At 38.4% G+C, this 20,614-nt stretch overlaps 2 protein-coding genes across 3 annotated transcripts in view; both read right to left on the reverse strand.

Annotated features, from left to right (window-relative positions):
• The window catches only part of LOC138324931 (centromere-associated protein E-like), a 40,681-nt gene extending 31,663 nt beyond the window's left edge, over positions 1 to 9,018 (reverse strand). For both annotated transcript variants that reach the window (XM_069270185.1, XM_069270184.1), the window contains exons 1-3: positions 8,945 to 9,018; positions 6,347 to 6,477; positions 5,658 to 5,790 (exon numbers count right to left, since the gene is read on the reverse strand). In XM_069270185.1, the coding sequence (XP_069126286.1) occupies positions 5,658 to 5,790; positions 6,347 to 6,477; positions 8,945 to 8,959 (279 nt within the window). In that variant the 5' untranslated portion in view covers positions 8,960 to 9,018. The remainder of the gene's footprint in view (positions 1 to 5,657; positions 5,791 to 6,346; positions 6,478 to 8,944) is intronic.
• A 1,522-nt stretch (positions 9,019 to 10,540) lies between these two features.
• LOC138326196 (uncharacterized) lies at positions 10,541 to 18,719 on the reverse strand. The gene is made up of 8 exons (XM_069272323.1): positions 18,625 to 18,719; positions 15,220 to 15,278; positions 14,801 to 14,892; positions 13,233 to 13,322; positions 12,168 to 12,286; positions 11,386 to 11,496; positions 10,701 to 10,785; positions 10,541 to 10,572 (listed from the first exon to the last, which is right to left on the reverse strand). The coding sequence occupies exons 2-8, from the start codon at positions 15,264 to 15,266 to the stop codon at positions 10,541 to 10,543; spliced, it is 576 nt and encodes a 191-aa protein (XP_069128424.1). The 5' UTR covers positions 15,267 to 15,278; positions 18,625 to 18,719.
• Positions 18,720 to 20,614: the final 1,895 nt, after the last annotated feature.

Raw genomic sequence — 20,614 nt, forward strand, 5'->3', positions numbered from 1 at the left:
CTGTGGCACTCTTTGGTACCTACCCTAAGTGTACTGTGGCACTCTTTGGTACCTACCCTAAGTGTACTGTGGCACTCTTTGGTATCTACCCTGAGTGTACTGTGGCACTCTTTGGTGCCTTCCCTGAGTGTACTGTGGCACTCTTTGGTACCTACCCTGAATATACTGTGGCACTCATTGGTGCCTACCCTGAGTGTAAGGTGACACTCTTTTGTACCTTCCCTGAGTGTACTGTGGCACACATTGGTAGCTACCCTGAGTGTACTGTGGCACTCTTTGGTACCTACCCTAAGTGTACTGTGGCACTCTTTGGTATCTACACTAAGTGTACTGTGGCATTCTTTGGTACCTACCCTAAGTGTACTGTGGCATTCTTTGGTACCTACCCTAAGTGTACTGTGGTATTCTTTGATACCGACCCTGAGTGTACTGTGGCACTCTTTGGTATCTACCCTAAGTGTACTGTGGCACTCTTTGGTAACTACCCTGAGTGTACTGTGGCACTCTTAGGTACCTACCCTAAGTGTGCTGTGGCATTCTTTGGTACCTACCCTAAGTGTACTGTGGCACTCTTTGGTACCTACCCTAAGTGTACTGTGGGACTCTTTGGTACCTACCCGAAGTGTACTGTGGCACTCTTTTGTACCTATCCTAAGTGTACTGTGGGACTCTTTGGTACCTACCCTAAGTGTACTGTGGTACTCTTTGGTACCTACCCTGAGTGTACTGTGGGACTCTTTGGTACCTACCCTAAGTGTACTGTGGTACTCTTTGGTACCTACCCTAAGTGTACTGTGGCACTCTTTGGTACCTACCCTGAGTGTACGGTGGCACTCTTTGGTACCTACCCTAAGTGTACTGTGGCACTCTTTGGTACCTACCCTAAGTGTACTGTGGCACTCTTTGGTACCTACCCTGAGTGTACTGTGGGACTCTTTGGTACCTACCCTGAGTGTACTGTGGCACTCTTTGGTACCTACCCTGAGTGTACTGTGGCACTCTTTGGTATCTACCCTAAGTGTACTGTGGCACTCTTTGGTACCTACCCTGAGTGTACTGTGGCACTCTTTGGTACCTACCCTGAGTGTACTGTGGTACTCTTTGGTACCTACCCTGAGTGTACTGTGGTACTCTTTGGTACCTACCCTAATTGTAATGTGGCACTACTGTGGCACCCATTGGTGCCTACCCTGAGTGTAAGGTGACACTCTTTTGTACCTTCCCTGAGTGTACTGTGGCACTCTTTAGTACCTACCCTGTGTGTACTGTGGCACTCTTTAGTACCTACCCTGAGTGTACTGTGGCACTCATTGGTACCTACCCTGAGTGTACTGTGGCACTCTTTAGTACCTACCCTAAGTGTACTGTGGCACTCTTTGGTACCTACCCTAAGTGTACTGTGGCACTCTTTAGTACCTACCCTGAATATACTGTGGCACTCATTGGTACCTACCCTGAGTGTACTGTGGCACTCTTTAGTACCTACTCTAAGTGTAATGTGGCACACTTTAGTACCTACCCTGAATATACTGTGACACTCTTTGGTATCTACCCTGAGTGTAAGGTGACACTCTTTAGTACCTACCCTGAGTGTAAGGTGACACTCTTTGGTACCTACCCTGAGTGTACTGTGGCACTCTTTAGTACCTACCTTGAGTGTACTGTGGCACTCTTTGGTACCTACCCTGAGTGTACTGTGGCACTTTTTGGTACCTACCCTAAGTGCACTGTGGCACTCTTTGGTATCTACCCTGAGTGTACTGTGGCACTCTTTGGTGCCTTCCCTGAGTGTACTGTGGCACTCTTTGGTACCTACCCTGAATATACTGTGGCACTCATTGGTGCCTACCCTGAGTGTAAGGTGACACTCTTTTGTACCTTCCCTGAGTGTACTGTGGCACACATTGGTAGCTACCCTGAGTGTACTGTGGCACTCTTTGGTACCTACCCTAAGTGTACTGTGGCACTCTTTGGTACCTACCCTAAGTGTACTGTGGCACTCTTTGGTACCTACCCTAAGTGTACTGTGGCACTCATTGGTACCTACCCTGAGTGTACTGTGGCACTCTTTGGTACCTACCCTAAGTGTACTGTGGCATTCTTTGGTACCTACCCTAAGTGTACTGTGGTATTCTTTGATACCGACCCTGAGTGTACTGTGGCACTCTTTGGAATCTACCCTAAGTGTACTGTGGCACTCTTTGGTAACTACCCTGAGTGTACTGTGGCACTCTTAGGTACCTACCCTAAGTGTACTGTGGCATTCTTTGGTACCTACCCTAAGTGTACTGTGGCACTCTTTGGTACCTACCCTAAGTGTACTGTGGGACTCTTTGGTACCTACCCTAAGTGTACTGTGGCACTCTTTGGTACCTATCCTAAGTGTACTGTGGGACTCTTTGGTACCTACCCTAAGTGTACTGTGGTACTCTTTGGTACCTACCCTGAGTGTACTGTGGGACTCTTTGGTACCTACCCTAAGTGTACTGTGGTACTCTTTGGTACCTACCCTAAGTGTACTGTGGCATTCTTTGGTACCTACCCTAAGTGTACTGTGGCACTCTTTGGTACCTACCCTAAGTGTACTGTGGGACTCTTTGGTACCTACCCTAAGTGTACTGTGGCACTCTTTGGTACCTATCCTAAGTGTACTGTGGGACTCTTTGGTACCTACCCTAAGTGTACTGTGGTACTCTTTGGTACCTACCCTGAGTGTACTGTGGCACTCTTTGGTACCTACCCTAAGTGTACTGTGGTACTCTTTGGTACCTACCCTAAGTGTACTGTGGCACTCTTTGATACCGACCCTGAGTGCACTGTGGCACTCTTTGGTATCTACCATGAGTGTACTGTGGCACTCTTTGGTATCTACCCTGAGTGTACTGTGGCATTCTTTGGTACCTACCCTGAGTGCACTGTGGCACTCTTTGGTATCTACCCTGAGTGTACTGTGGCATTCTTTGGTACCTACACTAAGTGTACTGTGGCATTCTTTGGTACCTACCCTAAGTGTACTGTGGCATTCTTTGGTACCTACCCTAAGTGTACTGTGGTATTCTTTGATACCGACCCTGAGTGTACTGTGGCACTCTTTGGTATCTACCCTAAGTGTACTGTGGCACTCTTTGGTAACTACCCTGAGTGTACTGTGGCACTCTTAGGTACCTACCCTAAGTGTACTGTGGCATTCTTTGGTACCTACCCTAAGTGTACTGTGGCACTCTTTGGTACCTACCCTAAGTGTACTGTGGGACTCTTTGGTACCTACCCGAAGTGTACTGTGGCACTCTTTTGTACCTATCCTAAGTGTACTGTGGGACTCTTTGGTACCTACCCTAAGTGTACTGTGGTACTCTTTGGTACCTACCCTGAGTGTACTGTGGGACTCTCTTTTGTACCTACCCTAAGTGTACTGTGGTACTCTTTGGTACCTACCCTAAGTGTACTGTGGCACTCTTTGGTACCTACCCTGAGTGTACTGTGGCACTCTTTGGTACCTACCCTAAGTGTACTGTGGCACTCTTTGGTACCTACCCTAAGTGTACTGTGGCACTCTTTGGTACCTACCCTGAGTGTACTGTGGCACTCTTTGGTACCTACCCTGAGTGTACTGTGGCACTCTTTGGTACCTACCCTGAGTGTACTGTGGCACTCTTTGGTACCTACCCTAAGTGTACTGTGGCACTCTTTGGTACCTACCCTGAGTGTACTGTGGCACTCTTTGGTACCTACCCTGAGTGTACTGTGGTACTCTTTGGTACCTACCCTGAGTGTACTGTGGTACTCTTTGGTACCTACCCTAATTGTAATGTGGCACTACTGTGGCACTCATTGGTGCCTACCCTGAGTGTAAGGTGACACTCTTTTGTACCTTCCCTGAGTGTACTGTGGCACTCTTTGGTACCTACCCTGAGTGTACTGTGGCACTCTTTGGTACCTACCCTGAGTGTACTGTGGCACTCTTTGGTACCTACCCTGAGTGTACTGTGGCACTCTTTGGTACCTACCCTAAGTGTACTGTGGCACTCTTTGGTACCTACCCTAAGTGTACTGTGGCACTCTTTAGTACCTACCCTGAATATACTGTGGCACTCATTGGTACCTACCCTGAGTGTACTGTGGCACTCTTTAGTACCTACTCTAAGTGTAATGTGGCACTCTTTAGTACCTACCCTGAATATACTGTGACACTCTTTGGTATCTACCCTGAGTGTAAGGTGACACTCTTTAGTACCTACCCTGAGTGTAAGGTGACACTCTTTGGTACCTACCCTGAGTGTACTGTGGCACTCTTTAGTACCTACCTTGAGTGTACTGTGGCACTCTTTGGTACCTACCCTGAGTGTACTGTGGCACTTTTTGGTACCTACCCTAAGTGCACTGTGGCACTCTTTGGTATCTACCCTGAGTGTACTGTGGCACTCTTTGGTACCTACCCTGAGTGTACTGTGGCACTCTTTGGTACCTACCCTGAATATACTGTGGCACTCATTGGTGCCTACCCTGAGTGTAAGGTGACACTCTTTTGTACCTTCCCTGAGTGTACTGTGGCACACATTGGTAGCTACCCTGAGTGTACTGTGGCACTCTTTGGTACCTACCCTAAGTGTACTGTGGCACTCTTTGGTATCTACACTAAGTGTACTGTGGCATTCTTTGGTACCTACCCTAAGTGTACTGTGGCACTCTTTGGTATCTACCCTAAGTGTACTGTGGCATTCTTTGGTACCTACCCTAAGTGTACTGTGGCATTCTTTGGTACCTACCCTAAGTGTACTGTGGTATTCTTTGATACCGACCCTGAGTGTACTGTGGCACTCTTTGGAATCTACCCTAAGTGTACTGTGGCACTCTTTGGTAACTACCCTGAGTGTACTGTGGCACTCTTAGGTACCTACCCTAAGTGTACTGTGGCATTCTTTGGTACCTACCCTAAGTGTACTGTGGCACTCTTTGGTACCTACCCTAAGTGTACTGTGGGACTCTTTGGTACCTACCCTAAGTGTACTGTGGCACTCTTTGGTACCTACCCTGAGTGTACTGTGGCACTCTTTGGTACCTACCCTAAGTGTACTGTGGCACTCTTTGGTACCTACCCTGAGTGTACTGTGGCACTCTTTGGTACCTACCCTGAGTGTACTGTGGTACTCTTTGGTACCTACCCTAAGTGTACTGTGGCATTCTTTGGTACCTACCCTAAGTGTACTGTGGCACTCTTTGGTACCTACCCTAAGTGTACTGTGGCACTCTTTGGTACCTACCCTGAGTGTACTGTGGCACTCTTTGGTACCTACCCTGAGTGTACTGTGGCACTCTTTGGTACCTACCCTAAGTGTACTGTGGCACTCTTTGGTACCTACCCTAAGTGTACTGTGGCACTCTTTGGTACCTACCCTAAGTGTACTGTGGCACTCTTTGGTACCTACCCTAAGTGTACTGTGGCACTCTTTGGTACCTACCCTAAGTGCACTGTGGCACTCTTTGGTACCTACCCTGAGTGTACTGTGGCACTCTTTGGTACCTACCCTGAGTGTACTGTGGCACTCTTTGGTACCTACCCTAAGTGTACTGTGGCACTCTTTGGTACCTACCCTGAGTGTACTGTGGCACTCTTTAGTACCTACCCTAAGTGTACTGTGGCATTCTTTGGTACCTACCCTAAGTGTACTGTGGGATTCCTCTAAGGAAGCAGGAGTTATAGTAGCAATTATCGCTGTTTTAGAATTTCCTCCTAATGAAGCCTGGAGTATCCTTGTTAGTTTGGAGTCACGGTAACTGATATGTTGGTTGCTGGAAGAGAATAACAAGTTTCTTTAATCCACACTGACATACGTACTTTAAGCATGCTTTATTTAGTAATTAAAACCCAATAAATCATTTTGTAATTAAAACCCAATAAATCATTTTGTCACAACAAGTTTTATTTTTACTGATTTTCATTTCTGTTACTGTATCTACATAGTTAATTGGCGTATGTTGGTGACAGAAATTCAAATATGTACTGAACCCTGTGGACTTGCAAAAATTTACAAACAATACAACAATCTACACGTCAACAGTAATATCAAAGGTTAGGACGGATTCATACACATTTTGTATCAACTAAGTTATGCTCAACTACACCTAAGAAGTGATATAAAGGCATACAAAAAATTACTAGTTTAAATGGGGTCCTAGACCTTCACACAGGGGAAAATTTACACTTATGATGCAAAGGTTGGTTGATCGCAAAAGCAAAGATTCCAAAATAACTACCAGTAATATTTTTTAACATTCCTAAACTCTTTACAGAAATATTAAAATGTAAAGATGGTCAAATTCACATCACAATTTTATTAATACCAACCTGACGCCGTCACTAAGCTTGCTTATAACTTGTCCGAGGATGAGAAGACTTTTGTTGATGGAGCAGCCCTCACGTAAACGGTCTCCGGAGTTTTCTCCAGCTTTCTCGGAACCAGCAAGATCTACAAAGTTCTGTTTAAGGGATTGGGAAAGAAGTCAAAACCAATCATGAAAAGGTAATTATTTCAATCTCACTTTTTAGTCAAGAAAAATAGATTATTATTATTGTAGTTGCAACTTATAATTAAATGACTATCAAAAGATCTATTTGAATTTTATCTTTTTGTGGATTTAAAAAAAAAAAATCATATTATATTCCTCCAAATATTCTTGTCTTATCTCCAAACACCTTAGACATGATGAAAACCGGACACTTAAAATCATCAGTCAGTTATTTAATCAGTTGTTTATGTTTTGTCGAACAGACCGATTATTTTGCTTATTTTCATAACATCTCCAAACGCATGCGTCAATAACAATCTAACATGATTCTGTCTTCCTACAGAGTGCAAAGTACAATTATCCAGGATTTCTCGGAGAAAATCAAAACCTCTATTGCAGATCTACCTCTATTACCAAGCAATAAGCAAATTGGTTTTTGAGGAAATCTCCAGAAACCAATTGTGGATGAACAGATCAAAGATGGTGATTAGTAAAATCTATTAAAAGGGATCTCAGATGCAGGGTTCTAATTTGAATCATGCCATCATACATTTAGACATTTCAACAACATTAACTGATTTTATGGAGATCATGATCATATTTTTTCCATTGTGTGCTAAAACTGCACACAGTGCATACCTAACGGTTAGGCCTATGTTTGGGCAGACACATGTCTTATAAACTTTTATGGTGTAACCACTCACTTGCATTGCACCTCATCATGAATTGTGTTAGAAACAGTCAACTATTAATTTCAGTTGTTATAGCTGATAAGTTTTGTGTTTTACTTCATCAACATGCTATATTAATATTGAACGATGTCTGCACTTTCTGCCATCTTTGGTAGCTCCTGAAAAACCTATCTGCCCAGCATTTGAATCAAATAGAAAACTATACTCATCACTACAAAGCATCTTATCGATGTGAGTTGATAGAAACCAAAACCTGCGAGATACGAAACCATTCTAGGCCTAATTAGGATGTGTACGTAATTTATCAATTAACTGTAATAGATCTCCTATGGTGTGTGCATTGACTCATGTACGATATAAGAAACTCAGGTGAGCGTGGGTCCCGACAGTCCATTGTTCTACTTGCCCACAAGCATTTACATGTGGTGTTGAAGGCCAGTCCAGGTAAAATCTGGGGGCTCACCAAGGGATATTTTACGATGGCGCAGCCGATTGTTTATGATGGCGCTGAACTTTTAATGATGGCGCTGCATAATTTAACGATGGCGGCCCGCCATCATAAAACAGGTCATGGTGAACACTGCCATGTCTATGACACAAATATGAAGTTGGAGTAGAAGCCAGGATACGGTGAAAGAATATGGGGGAACAACACAACAAGAGGCCCATGGGCCTAAACGGTCATCTGACTCATGGTACAAAACAGCAAAGTCACAGTATTAAGTTCTGAAATAGGTAATGGTCACTTGTTGAACAAACTTGGTAGCCCTTCATCCATATATGATTGTAACCCATTCAAGAATTAAGGAGGAGTCAGATTTCAAAGCCAAAGTTCAGTAAAGCTCCCATTTTGGACCCCCGCCGTGCTATCCCCATGGGTCTTACCTCTGTCCTTTATAAAATATGATTGTCCTCACCTAAAGTTCCCCCTTCTGAGCCCCGCCCCTCTGTCCCCAGGGGTCGGACCTAACTTGTTTATATAAGATATGATTGTCCTGCCTCAATGATGTTTCACACCAAATATGGATGAAATCCACTCAAGAGTTAAGGAGGAGTAGGATTTTAAAGCTTTTAATTAAGAAAATTTCCCCTTTTGGGGCATTACCCTTCAGTCCTTAGGGGTTGGAGCAAGCTCATTTATATAAAATATGATTGCCCAATGTTTCAAACCAGTTGCCATCCATCCAAGGGTTAAGGAGGAGTAGAAATTTAAAGCTAAAATTATGAAAACTTGCCCTTTTGGGGCCCTGCCCCCAGGGGCCAGACTTAACTCGTTTATATAAGATATCCCATGATGAAGGAGTAGGATTTTAAAGCTAAAATTAAGAAAATTTGTCCTTTTGGGGCCCCACCACTCAGCTCCTAAGTGTCAGAGCAGGTTCATTTACATAAAATATGATTGCCCTTTCCCAACAATGTTTCAAACCAGATATGGTTGTCATCCATCCAAGGATGAAGTAGTAGGATTTTAAAGCTTAAATTAAGAAAATTTCCCCTTTTGGGACCCCGCCCCTCTGCCCCTAGGGGTTAGACCTATCTCATTTATATAAAATATGATGTCCTTCCCCAATGATGTTTCACACCTTATATGGATGTAATCCACTCAAGGGTTATGGAGGAGTAGGCTTTTGTATAAATAGTCTTACGCACGTTGCATGGCGGACGGCGCAATACGACGGACGAAACATGATGACAATAGGTCATCCTGACCTAAAAATATTAGCATCACCACCAATGTTACTTACCAAATGGGCGACCATAACGGCACCTTCATCCCCCTTTTCTCTGCTCTCTATGATCTAAAGGAGAGAAAAATGGAGGACTTTAAACTTTAAAGTTGAACCTTTGTATTATAATTTTTTTTTTTTTTCATTTTGATAGTTAGTGTATTATGTTACCAAACCTTATGCTTAAAATTCCAATTTGCTTTGCCAACGTTAAACAACAAAACCAAACTAGAAGTCAGTCAGTGTCTTTATAAATTTTACTTTTTAATCTATAAAGATTATTTGGTTCCATCAAACATGTGAATTCAGAAGAAGATTTTGAAATTTTAGCCATTTTGACCCATTTTGGCCCCATCCCTCTGGTCCCTGTGGGTCAGCCAGGACCAATATGGATATGGTGTTAAAATGCTATTTCAGACAAGTTATAATTGTAACCCAGATTGACTCATTTCCTATTTAAACTAAGAAAATAATATTCATTAATGTGTTTTTCCTATATGAACCATAGTAAATTTAACTCCCTCCTGACTTTTTTTGCATACCACTATGAAAAAAAATCTGAGAATGGCACGAAACCCTGGTGTTATCGTGGTGTCACAATAGAGACCTTGTCGTTGCGAAAAAGAATCCCTTGAAAAATCACTAGAATGGTACATTTTAACATACTTTATTTTATGATTTTTTTTTTTTTTTGCAAACCTTTGCGAGGATCCACTTCATAAAATAAAAAAAAAATAGTGACATCAATGCTTAACAGATACCAAGGAAGAAAAATTAATTATTAGAAAGTGATATCTAAATGATAACAAGAGGCCCATGGGCCTTAACGGTCATCTGACTCATGGCACAAAACAACAAAGTCACAGTATAAAGTATTGGTTAACGATTAATATAAACAATACAAGGAACTCCTTAGTTGAATATGTAAGTTTCTGAAAAAGGTAAATGTCATTTGTTGAACAAACTTGGTAGCCCTTCATCCAAATATGGTCGAAACCCATTCAAGGATTAATATAAGGAGGAGTCAGATTTTAAAGCCATTTCAGCAAAGCTCCCATTTTGGACCTCGGTCATACTATCCCCATGGGTCTTACCTCGGTCCTTTATAAAATATGATTGTCCAATTAAAACCACTATAGACCAATTTTCATTGAGATCGGAGACTGAAACCTTAAAACAGGAAGTAGGAAGTGGGCCAGCGGCCATCTTGGAATACCAAAATCTTTACGAAAATGTTTGCATGTTGTTTGGCATCAATTAAAACCCCTATAGACCAATTTTCATTGAGATCGGAGACTGAAACCTTAAAACAGGAAGTGGGCCAGTGACCATCTTGGAATACCAAAATCTTTACGAAAAATGTTTGCATGTTGTTCAGCATCAATTAAAACCCCTATAGACCAATTTTCATTGAGATCGGAGACTGAAACCTTAAAACAACCCTAGGGGTGTATGAGCGACAAATATGGATGAAATCCATCCAAGGAAAGTGATTTTAAAGCTAAAAATTAAGAAAAATTTGCCTTTTTGTGACCCTTACAATGCAATGAAAGTTTATATTATACAATGTGATAAAGCGGGAACCCCTGCGGTCCTTCCCATTCTGAAATCCATTTAGGCTTTTGTTTCAGCCATGTGACGTCTGTCTGAAATAAAAAGCTTGATCATCACCAATTTGTTGTTCTAGGACCACATCTTAAAAGTATTGTTCACATCAAATTATTTTTCTTTTCATGATAAACTTACTAAATTTTACAAAGACAACAAAACTTACTGTCTCCTTTCTGTATGATTGTCAGAACATCACTACTGGAACTGACTAGTTCTTCTTTTAAACCTGTAACCTGGATATTCTTCTCCTGAAACAAAAGTATGCCATTGAAATCAAACTTTTCAAATATATCATCAAGAAATATTGAAGAAACTAAACTAGGAGATATGATTGAATTATATGAAATAACGAGTCATATTTATAGTAAAGAATGCTTTAATGCCATATTACTTTGCTAAGACGAATCAAATCGCCGTAGCAGTAATGGACATACGAAAAAAATACTACTAAACGGTTAATGGCTTTACTAAGAAAGAACTATTTCTCGATCAGTACTGTAACTTTTTGGAATGAACTGCCAGAATATGTCAGCAATTAGTGTTAACTTGTTTAAGAATAAGTTAGATAATCATCGGAAAAATCAGGAACTTTTTTTTAATTACGAAGCAACAATATCATAGAAAAACATAATTTTGTAAAATGAATATAGATTATAATGTATTTTACTTATATGATATGTATCTATAAGAGTCTGGTAGAAAGGACTTAAGATAGTTCTGAACCAGAATAAATCTTATCTTATTTTTCTTACAACTGAATTCGTAACTACTTCAGCCTCATCACAGTAATGAGCAAAACCATTAATCCAGTATCAACACACCATTATCATTAATTGATTTAAACATACCTGGTCTTCCTGTATCTTAATTCCTTTCTCCTCTGAGGAAAGTAAATCTGTCACCTTCTCATTGTAGATTTCCATATAGGCCACACGTATCAGAAACTCTCGATGATGTGACTGAAAACAAGAACTACAAATAAGTATCTGTCTCATTCATACGGACGCATCAGAAACTCTCGATGATGCGACTAAAAACAAGAACTACAAATAATTTTCAATAATTTTCTGTCTCACAATATTTTAATATTTAATTGTTGAGTATAAATAAATGGATGTGTAATATTGATACTACTTTTTCACTGATTGCAGCCTCTAGAATGTCAAAGAGTCTGTATCAAAACACAAATGGATTGTCCTGTAGCTATATTCAAAGTGGTTTTTTTCTTTTTAATTTTTTTTTAGTAATCCAGTCATATTATTTCTCATATTCTAATATATAATATGTAGTTTCAGTTTTTCCAAACCTGGCAATTACTAAAAGTTGTTGAGTTTAATTTTTTTGTTGTGACATGATTTTATAATGTTACATATTTATTTAGTTCATGTTACACTACCTACATCACTCAGCCTATTTTTTTTTTTTGCATGATATGATGATTTATGACATTACAAACAAATTCTGTACAACACATTAACGTAAAAATCATAGTAATCATTGGGTTTGGATTTTTATTTGTTTATCGTCCTACTAACAGCTAAGGTTATGGATGTGCCAGGTTTGTTGGTGGAGGAAAGTCAGAGTACCAGAGAAAAACCATCGACCAGCAGTCAGTAGTAATCACACTTACAGACTCGATTATAGCAAATATTTCTTCCACAGATAATGTGATGATGCCTTTCTGCATGTGACTCCCCGACATCGTGAATGTTTTTCCTGAAGAACTTTGTCCATAGGCGAAAATGGTTCCTATAAGTGATTTCATAAATAATTATTAGTAATTCATTTTCAGTCTAAAAAAGCTTTAATTTATATCATCAACTTTTCTTTTTCAGTGCTAAATGGGACTAATTCACATACCATGTGATACCCGATAACGTTTGTGCAGGACTATTCTCCAGTGGTGATGGAATATAACTCTTTATAATCTTCCCACTGAAATGATGTCAGCATATCATCTTTTGACGTCATTCCATCACCAATAGAAACAATAGTCCCACACAGATGTTATCAGGTAGCACATGGTACATGAATTAGTCCAATTATTATCAGCTGCAACCTATCATTTTTCCCCAAAAAATCATCTAATACAGATATACGTACATTCAAATTACCAAAACTCAACATTCAAAGTTAAAACTAAAAAGTGACAATAGCCCTGATCAATCAAAATCTTGCCATTAATACATACTGTATTCTACCCAATAAGCACCCAGGGCTTTAAAAGAATTGACATAATGAAAAGGTGCTTAATAAGACGAAATTATTGCAAACTTATAGTTTTGATAGTTTTTGTCATATGCCTGGGCATTTGAAATAAAGGCTCAAAAATGAAAGGGGCACTTATAGAGACATGGGCGAAAACGGTATCAAGACTGTTCCCTTTTAGATCTCTATGGTGATCTGGTTTCCATTGTTATAGCTTATTTTCTACTTAACCCTACTGTCTGGAATGTAGTACCTACCGTATTGGACCCAATATTAAGCGTCCAGGGTGTTTAAAAAATCTAAAAAGTGAAAAGGTGCTTAATAAGACAAAATTATTGCAAACCTATACAGTTTTGTGTAGTCTTGGTCTTTATACCTGGGCAATTGAAATTGAGGCCTCAAAAAGAGGGAGGGCGCTAATAGGGACATGGGCGCTTATTGGGTCGAATACGGTATGTCTCACATTTATACAAAATGAAAATTTTACCATTAAATCCCTGTAAAGCATCACTAATAATGGGTTTGCAGACTTCCTCAAAGATGTCATATGTTGTCATCAATTCATCAAATATACGATCTGAAAATAAAAGAAATCAATTTTATTTTGCTCATGACCGATTTCAAATAAAAGAATTATAAAAAAAAAATGCAAATAATGATGAGATGCGATAACAGGACACCATGCATATTTTACATACAAGTATATATAGCTGTACAAAAAAATACTTTGGAAATTTTCTGTAAATGGAATGATTTTGTATCCAAGAAAAAATAGCTGAACTCGTGATGAAATGACAAACAAGAGGCCCAAGGGCCTTAACGGTCATCTGATTACCTTAGCAATAGCTGTATAGGAAATTAATTAGATATGGTGTCAGGGTTAAAAAATAAAAACACTTGGTCATGACCATGTAAGGATAATTTCATGCAAGTTTCAGTCAAACTGCATGGGTAGAACTTCAAGAAGTTCAAAATGTGTTTTCAAGATGGCGTTTTTGGTGACCATCTTGGTTTTCGGGTCAACCCGACAAATAACAACACTTTGTTGGGACAATGTCAGTTTCCTTAAAATTATTCAGACAAGTTCCAGCAAAATCGCACTGGTAGAACTTGATAATAAGTTCAAACTATATTTTCAAGATGGCCGGAGTGGTGTCTATCTTGGATTTCAGATCAACATAAGATATAAAAACACTTGGTCACGACCATGACAAGGATCATTTCATGCAAGTATCAGCTAAATCACACTGGCAGAATTTGAGAAGAAGTTCAAAATTCAAGATTTTTGAATATTTGACTCCCCTGACCTTGATAGTTGGTCAAGGTCATTCATTTCAATAACTTTGGTAACCCTTCATCCCAGCATGCCACAGGCCAAATATGAGTACCCTGGACCTTTTGGTTAGTAAGAAGAAGTCATTCAAAGATTTTAGCCTATTTGACCCCTCTGACCTTGAAAGTAGGTCAAGGTCATTAATTTTCACAACTTTTGAAGCCATTCATCCCTGCATACTACAGGCCAAATATGAGTACTCTGGGCCTTATGGTTATTGAGAAGAAGTAGTTAAAAGATTTTAGCCTATTTGACCCTTGTGACCTTGACAGCAGGTCAAGGTCATTAATTTTCATAACTTTGGTAGCCCTTTTTCCCCGCATGGTACAGGCCAAATAAGAGTACTCTGGGCCTTATGGTTATTGAGGAGAATTCGTTGAAAGATTTTAGCCTATTTGTCCCCTGTGACCTTGAAAATAGGTCAAGGTCTTTTATTTTCACAACTTTGATAGTCCTTCATCCCCGCATGCTACAGGCCAAATATGAGTACTCTGGGCCTTATGGTTATTGGGAAGAAGTTGTTCAAAGTTTTTAGCCTATTTGACCCCTGTGACCTTGAAAGTAGGTCAAGGTCATTTATTTCACAACTTTGGTAGCCCTTAATCCCAGCATGATACAGGCCAAATATGACTACTCTGGGCCTTATGGTTATTGAGGAGAATTCGTTGAAAGATTTTAGCCTATTTGTCCCCTGTGACCTTGAAAGTATCAACAATGTTTACCAAATGTGTATGGTGATGACAGCTTTCCCGTTGCCTCTGTTGATTTTATTGTGTCATCTTGTACATTCCAGTAATTTACCATTCCATTCTCCCTATGTACAACACAAGAAGTCAAGTCAGTGTTCACATCATTGATAAGAAATATAGCGATTTGTTATATAGTACTGTGTTCTGTAAACTTGCTTTCATTGGTGGATATAAATATACTTTTTAATATTTTAATGATTAGATAAACATTTGTCAAATTAAGGATTGAATAGAATTAAATTTTATCACAAAAGTAGTAAGGATGGCCTTGTTTCCACAGAAAAAAAAATATTGAAATTTTTCTTGGGTCAGAAAAAGGCTGAGATACACCAAAACATTATACTATTTTTACATGTAACAATATAGACATATGTTTAATGATCATATATTACCTTACGATTAAGGGCCGGACACGAATTGCCACTTTTATGTTATCCATCTTATTAAAGCACTGAAAAATAAACACACATCTGTAGGTTAATCAAGGATTTATAAGCGAGAAGGATTCGTGACTGTCTCTTTACATTAATTACTAAACACCATGCAAGACGCCTATGAACCGGGAACAAAAATGATTTATCTCAACAAATACTGGTCTTATTGAATCAAACAAAACACCAATGTAAAGTTTATTAAATTTCACATCTATCCCTTGTTTTAAGGACGGAAGATTTAGAGGATATGTCTTAAATTTTCGTTAAAGAAAAACAAAAGCTCATGAAATGATGGCCCGCTTCAGAATGTAAGAAGGTAACCCTCGCACCCGCAAGCTACATCAAAGGCTGCGCCAGCGGATATCAAAGGAAAATCAGTCGTCCCCCAACGTCACGGTCAGTGCACAAACACAAAAGCTCCTGCCTTGGACTTCCCCAAAACCCAGTGTGACTTATCTTTCTCGTATACGTCCTTGGGTTAATCAAGGCCCTACTATTTACTTATGTAGTTGTTAATACAAAATGAGTGAAAAACACAGTCAGACTAAGACTTAGGGTTCCTCGTAATTTCATATTAATTAACTGGGCAGCAGAAAATTTCAAACTGACACATAATACCCTACCATTGGGTATAAGCCATTGGTCAAGGCAGGCGAGTAAAAATAAATTAATACAGTATAGCAGGTGTCCATATTTCGGCGTTTTTATGATAACAAGTGATGATTTGGCAACCATGACATTAGATAATTATGGCGATCCCGTACCCATTCAAACTCGTACCCAAACAAACTTGTACACACATTTGGCAAATTTGTACCCAAGCATGGCGAACCCATACCCAAGTTTGGCAAACCCTTACCCATGGAATGTTGGCGTAGTCGTACCAATCATAAAATTTATAGTTCATGTAGATATATGTGATTTATATAAGACTTAATATATTCGTGTTAGATCAGATGCTACTAGCCAGTGATCATGAAAAGGTACACAAGGGATTCTAGCCAAGATTTATTCATTTTTAGTAATTTTATATTTTTTCCCTTCTTGTGTATTTTCCCGTAGCTTTTTATTATTCAAAATAATTTCATGTGTGTTTTCTTGACAAAAACCCACATTATTTATACGCCAGCAACAAATTGACACAACCCGTTTTTTTAATCTTTATTGTTTCTCTATTGAATTTCTGTTTGAATGTTATTTTCCATGGGTTACAGACTTGTTTTTCAAAAAGCAGAAAGGCTTAGAGACGGTTTCTTTTGCTTCATTGGATTTTTTTTTTTAACAAGACAGTCAAACAAAAAGGAAATCAGCTTTTATAATAATTGAACCTTTGCCGTGTAAAATCACAACGGGCTCAGAAGATGTTTTAGAATTATATTTAACTTTTACACAAAATTATTACAGATGTTATATACCTTGTAAAATATATCTAGTGCATGTGTATGTAAATATAACATTATTGATTAATGTATTGTAGTGTATTTGTAATCTTGAAAAGTATATAGCATTTTACCAGATATTTTCTGATGTTACCAGGTAATGGAATATATCAACATCGACTCAATCATGCATTACATGTATTTAGGCCAGCGATATATTGAATCAAGATACACCACAGGCGTCTGCTTCTGGTTTGATAAAAATATAACAACCTACCCCTACTATGTTCATATAGTAGGGACAGAGCTTTTTCTCACTACTTTGGGAATGGGGCCCGTGGCTTTGAATTTGGGAAAATGGAGTGCCAAACCCAAGATTTGGGAAAATTATGAAATATGAAATAAAGCATAACAATTAAGATTTTTTTATTTCCAGTGAAGTTTATATACTTCAATATATACCAAGTCACAAATATTTAGAGCCTTAACCAACTAAGTTCATTCAATATTTTTGGATAGTTTTCAAGAAACTTTGATTTTGAGAAATTTTAGGGTTGAATTGGGAAAAATTTAGAGGTTTTGCCATGGGGAATGGGGCCGATTTTCGGCCCCAAATCATGCTGAAAAAAGGCCCGGAGGGATAGGATATTTTATTATTTTTCCAAAACCAGATGCAGACGCCTGTGGATACACAGAAGAAATTAACATTAATACCTTTAATTAAATTTGAAAACCAAAGGAACTTGACGGGTACAGGTTAGCCAATCATGGGTACGAGCTCGGCAAATATTTTGGGTACGACTTCGCCAATTTTGGGTACTGGTTGGTGGTTATAGTTGGAACGGGTACGGGTTAACTATACCCCCATTAGATGAGCAGCATAGTATCAGTAAGAAATGAAGATAACCTTCATAACAATATTTCAACAATAAAATTTCATTCCGCATCGTTATTGAGACCCTTTTTCCATTACAGTATTTAGAAAGAGTGCATGACAACTTCCTGTGGGGGGTCCAGCGATGGGCAGCTCGATTTCTCACCAACCGTCATAGGTCTATGATAGGCAATCTCCAGTGGCTGAGCCTAGAAGCCTGTTGCCATGATGCCCCCCTGACTATATTGTTTAAAATAAGCAACAACTTAGTATCTATGGATCATCTGACATCATTTCTTCTTTCCAAAAACAATACCACAGTGGAACTCTTCACTACTAGCAACAAAACCAAAACTCTCATCTTTAAAATCCTCTATCTGCACTTTCAATTATTAAATTCAACATGTACCAGCCTACGCACACACTAAACTTGCACAAGTCTTATTTTTCATTAATCCAATAATATTTGATCTCGATATTGAGAAAGTTAGACACAACGTAATGATCAAAAGTGTCTCGTGGTGCTATACCTCTAACATTGTTGGAGTAATCTTTCATAAGTAGGCAAGTTATAGTGTAGAAGTATTAAGGTATCAAAGGGATCGACTTGAAAGAAAATGTTGTTTAAATGTTCAAATTTTTTTTATTGTGTTTGATTCCAGACAATGTTGAATGACTGGCTTATTTAATAATCAAATATAAAGTGCACAGACATAAATTTTACATCTATGCCTAAATCATCTTTATTTACTAAAATGGCGAAACAGCCAACGGGAAAATGGAACCTGAAATTGGGAAGATTTGTAATCATATTCGTACAAAAAATATAGTGTATATAATAAATTTTATAAATAATTTAATGGTGTACTTATGGGAGGAACCTTTCATTTGGACTTTTAATTGTACAAACATTTTATTTAAAATCTACTCAGGCAGTCAGGGGACCGGGGAAAAAACCACAAGAAAACAAAACGGCGAAATGTTGACATCCGCTCCACAGCTTAGTCGGCAGCTTTACCAATAGACAATTTCATGGAGGCCCTTTGTGGACATCGAGGCAGATGAGAATACAATTAAAATAGAAGATACAACCAGATGTTTTCATTTTACCTTTGTACAAATCCATGTACCAGCCTTTGCACACACAAAATATCTGTTCAAAATTTCCCGGAAACAGTTTTAATTGGGCGAAACCTTATTACGGGACTACCCGAAGAATTACGAAATCTCAGTTAACCAGACGCTTGATTTGTCACGGAGATTGCCGGAATATTCGCCGATTTTCTTCGATATATTGAGATTGGATTTCAAAAAGCAGAAAAATGTGACAAAATGTTTAAAGGAACACTAGTTATCACATAAGTTATTAAATTACAGTAATAACTGTAATAAGAAATTGCCATCACATTCTAACAATTTAATATAAATCAATTTGAAAAATGCTTATTATATATATATATAACGTTTTAATTTCCCGCCGTAGTTCTAATTACCGCGCGGTTGATTATAAAAATGCGCCAGACGACAAAACAGCGATATGAATTATGTGGTTGGTGTTATAAATTCTTTTAGGCCATTGATATACATTTCCGTATATCATTGTTTTCAAAGGCTCACCACCTTTTCGGAGCAAAATATTAAGGTTTCTAAAAACATAAATAACATCTAAAAATATAAACTGATGGCACTAAGATGAGGTTACAACACCAAACAAATGCAAGATTTCCTGCATATCGCTGTTTTGCCGTCTGACGCAGTGATATACAACTGCCGCACGGTATTTAGGAAGACGGCGGGAAACATAAGACGACCCGCGTTATAAAAACTAACATTTTATTTATTTTAATCGTGAAATTGTTCAATAGGTGATGATACATGTAGTATTAACGGTAAGTTAATAAATTTTGCGACTCTTCAAAATCATCGATCTCGTTTTTCATTCCCATTTTAAAAATTAAAAGCCGTTTCGGAAAGGTAGAGGGCCTTTTTTAAGAATCCAATAATGTCGAAAAAAAAGAAAAAGAGTAGAGAGAGCGAGAATTTCAATAGATTTAAAGTTATTCATAGAAATTAGAATCACATACAGTATGTATTTCAATGAAATATCCACATTGCAGAAAATCCGTTTTATTTGCAATGAATGTTAATTATTGTTTCTAGTTTGTCCAGTGAATGACAGAGTTATGCCACAAATGCGACAAGTTTTACACCGATAGATTCTAATTCATATTCTGTTGAAGTGTAGCTATATAACAGTAATATCCTTGATAACAATGGTCTAGTTCCATTGTATGTATGGTATTATGTTAAATGTGTAGGCCTATATGCACTCTCTCTCGGAAAAATTTTTTTTTTTTAAAGTTTTTAAATTGGTGGTCCGATTGAGTATGATTTAAATGATATGAATATGGACAAACTCCGAGTTTTAACATTAGGCTGAAAATATATATATATATGTCCGTTTAAGGTTACTCGACCGACAATATTTTTTACCCCCGACCTTCCCCCCCCCCCACTTTTCTACGAAAAAGTCGTGATTTCAATCTACTAATTTTTTCAATTTACTAAAAAATGATAATAATAATAATTCCCTATTTTTTGCCAATGTAGCCTAACCCTTAACAGACATATGTTTTTTATGGCCTTATCAGCTATTGAAAAAATGTCCAAATAATATTATCAATAGCCAGTGACATGCATATACTGTAAAGGATATAGTACCCCAATGAAGTGTATTGCTTAGGCAAAAAAATATTATATGTCTGTTAAGGATTACATTGGTCGGTAGGTCGGCATTTGTTTGTTTGGTTTTTTTTTAGTGTCTTTCACTCTAAAATAATAGCCGGAACCGGAGTCTGAGATCGAAATCCCAATTTTTATTTCCCTCTTTTTCGCAGAAAAGAGGAAAAAATAAGGTCGAGGGTAAAAAATTAGGGTCGATCGGGTATATATTTTTGGCCTTATTTCACTATAATTGTAAATATATGTACAAAATGTAAACATAACTCTCTTTAAATGTAACATATTCATCTACTATTTGAATGAACTTGGCATGCTTGTTTGATTTAATTGTATATGTTATTTATTCTGTTTACTTTTT

Source organism: Argopecten irradians, chromosome 6, assembly GCF_041381155.1.
Source record: "Argopecten irradians isolate NY chromosome 6, Ai_NY, whole genome shotgun sequence".
NCBI lineage: Eukaryota > Metazoa > Mollusca > Bivalvia > Pectinida > Pectinidae > Argopecten > Argopecten irradians.

Coding starts and splice junctions, on each gene's coding strand:
- LOC138326196 (XM_069272323.1), bottom strand. CDS start 15,266: ATGGATAACATAAAAGTGGCAATTCGTGTCCGGCCCTTAATCGTAAG. Junction 11,497..12,167: donor TATTTGCTATAATCGAGTCT/GTAAGTGTGATT, acceptor TCTTGTTTTCAG/TCACATCATCGAGAGTTTCT. Junction 10,573..10,700: donor AATCATACAGAAAGGAGACA/GTAAGTTTTGTT, acceptor TTTTTATTTCAG/ACAGACGTCACATGGCTGAA.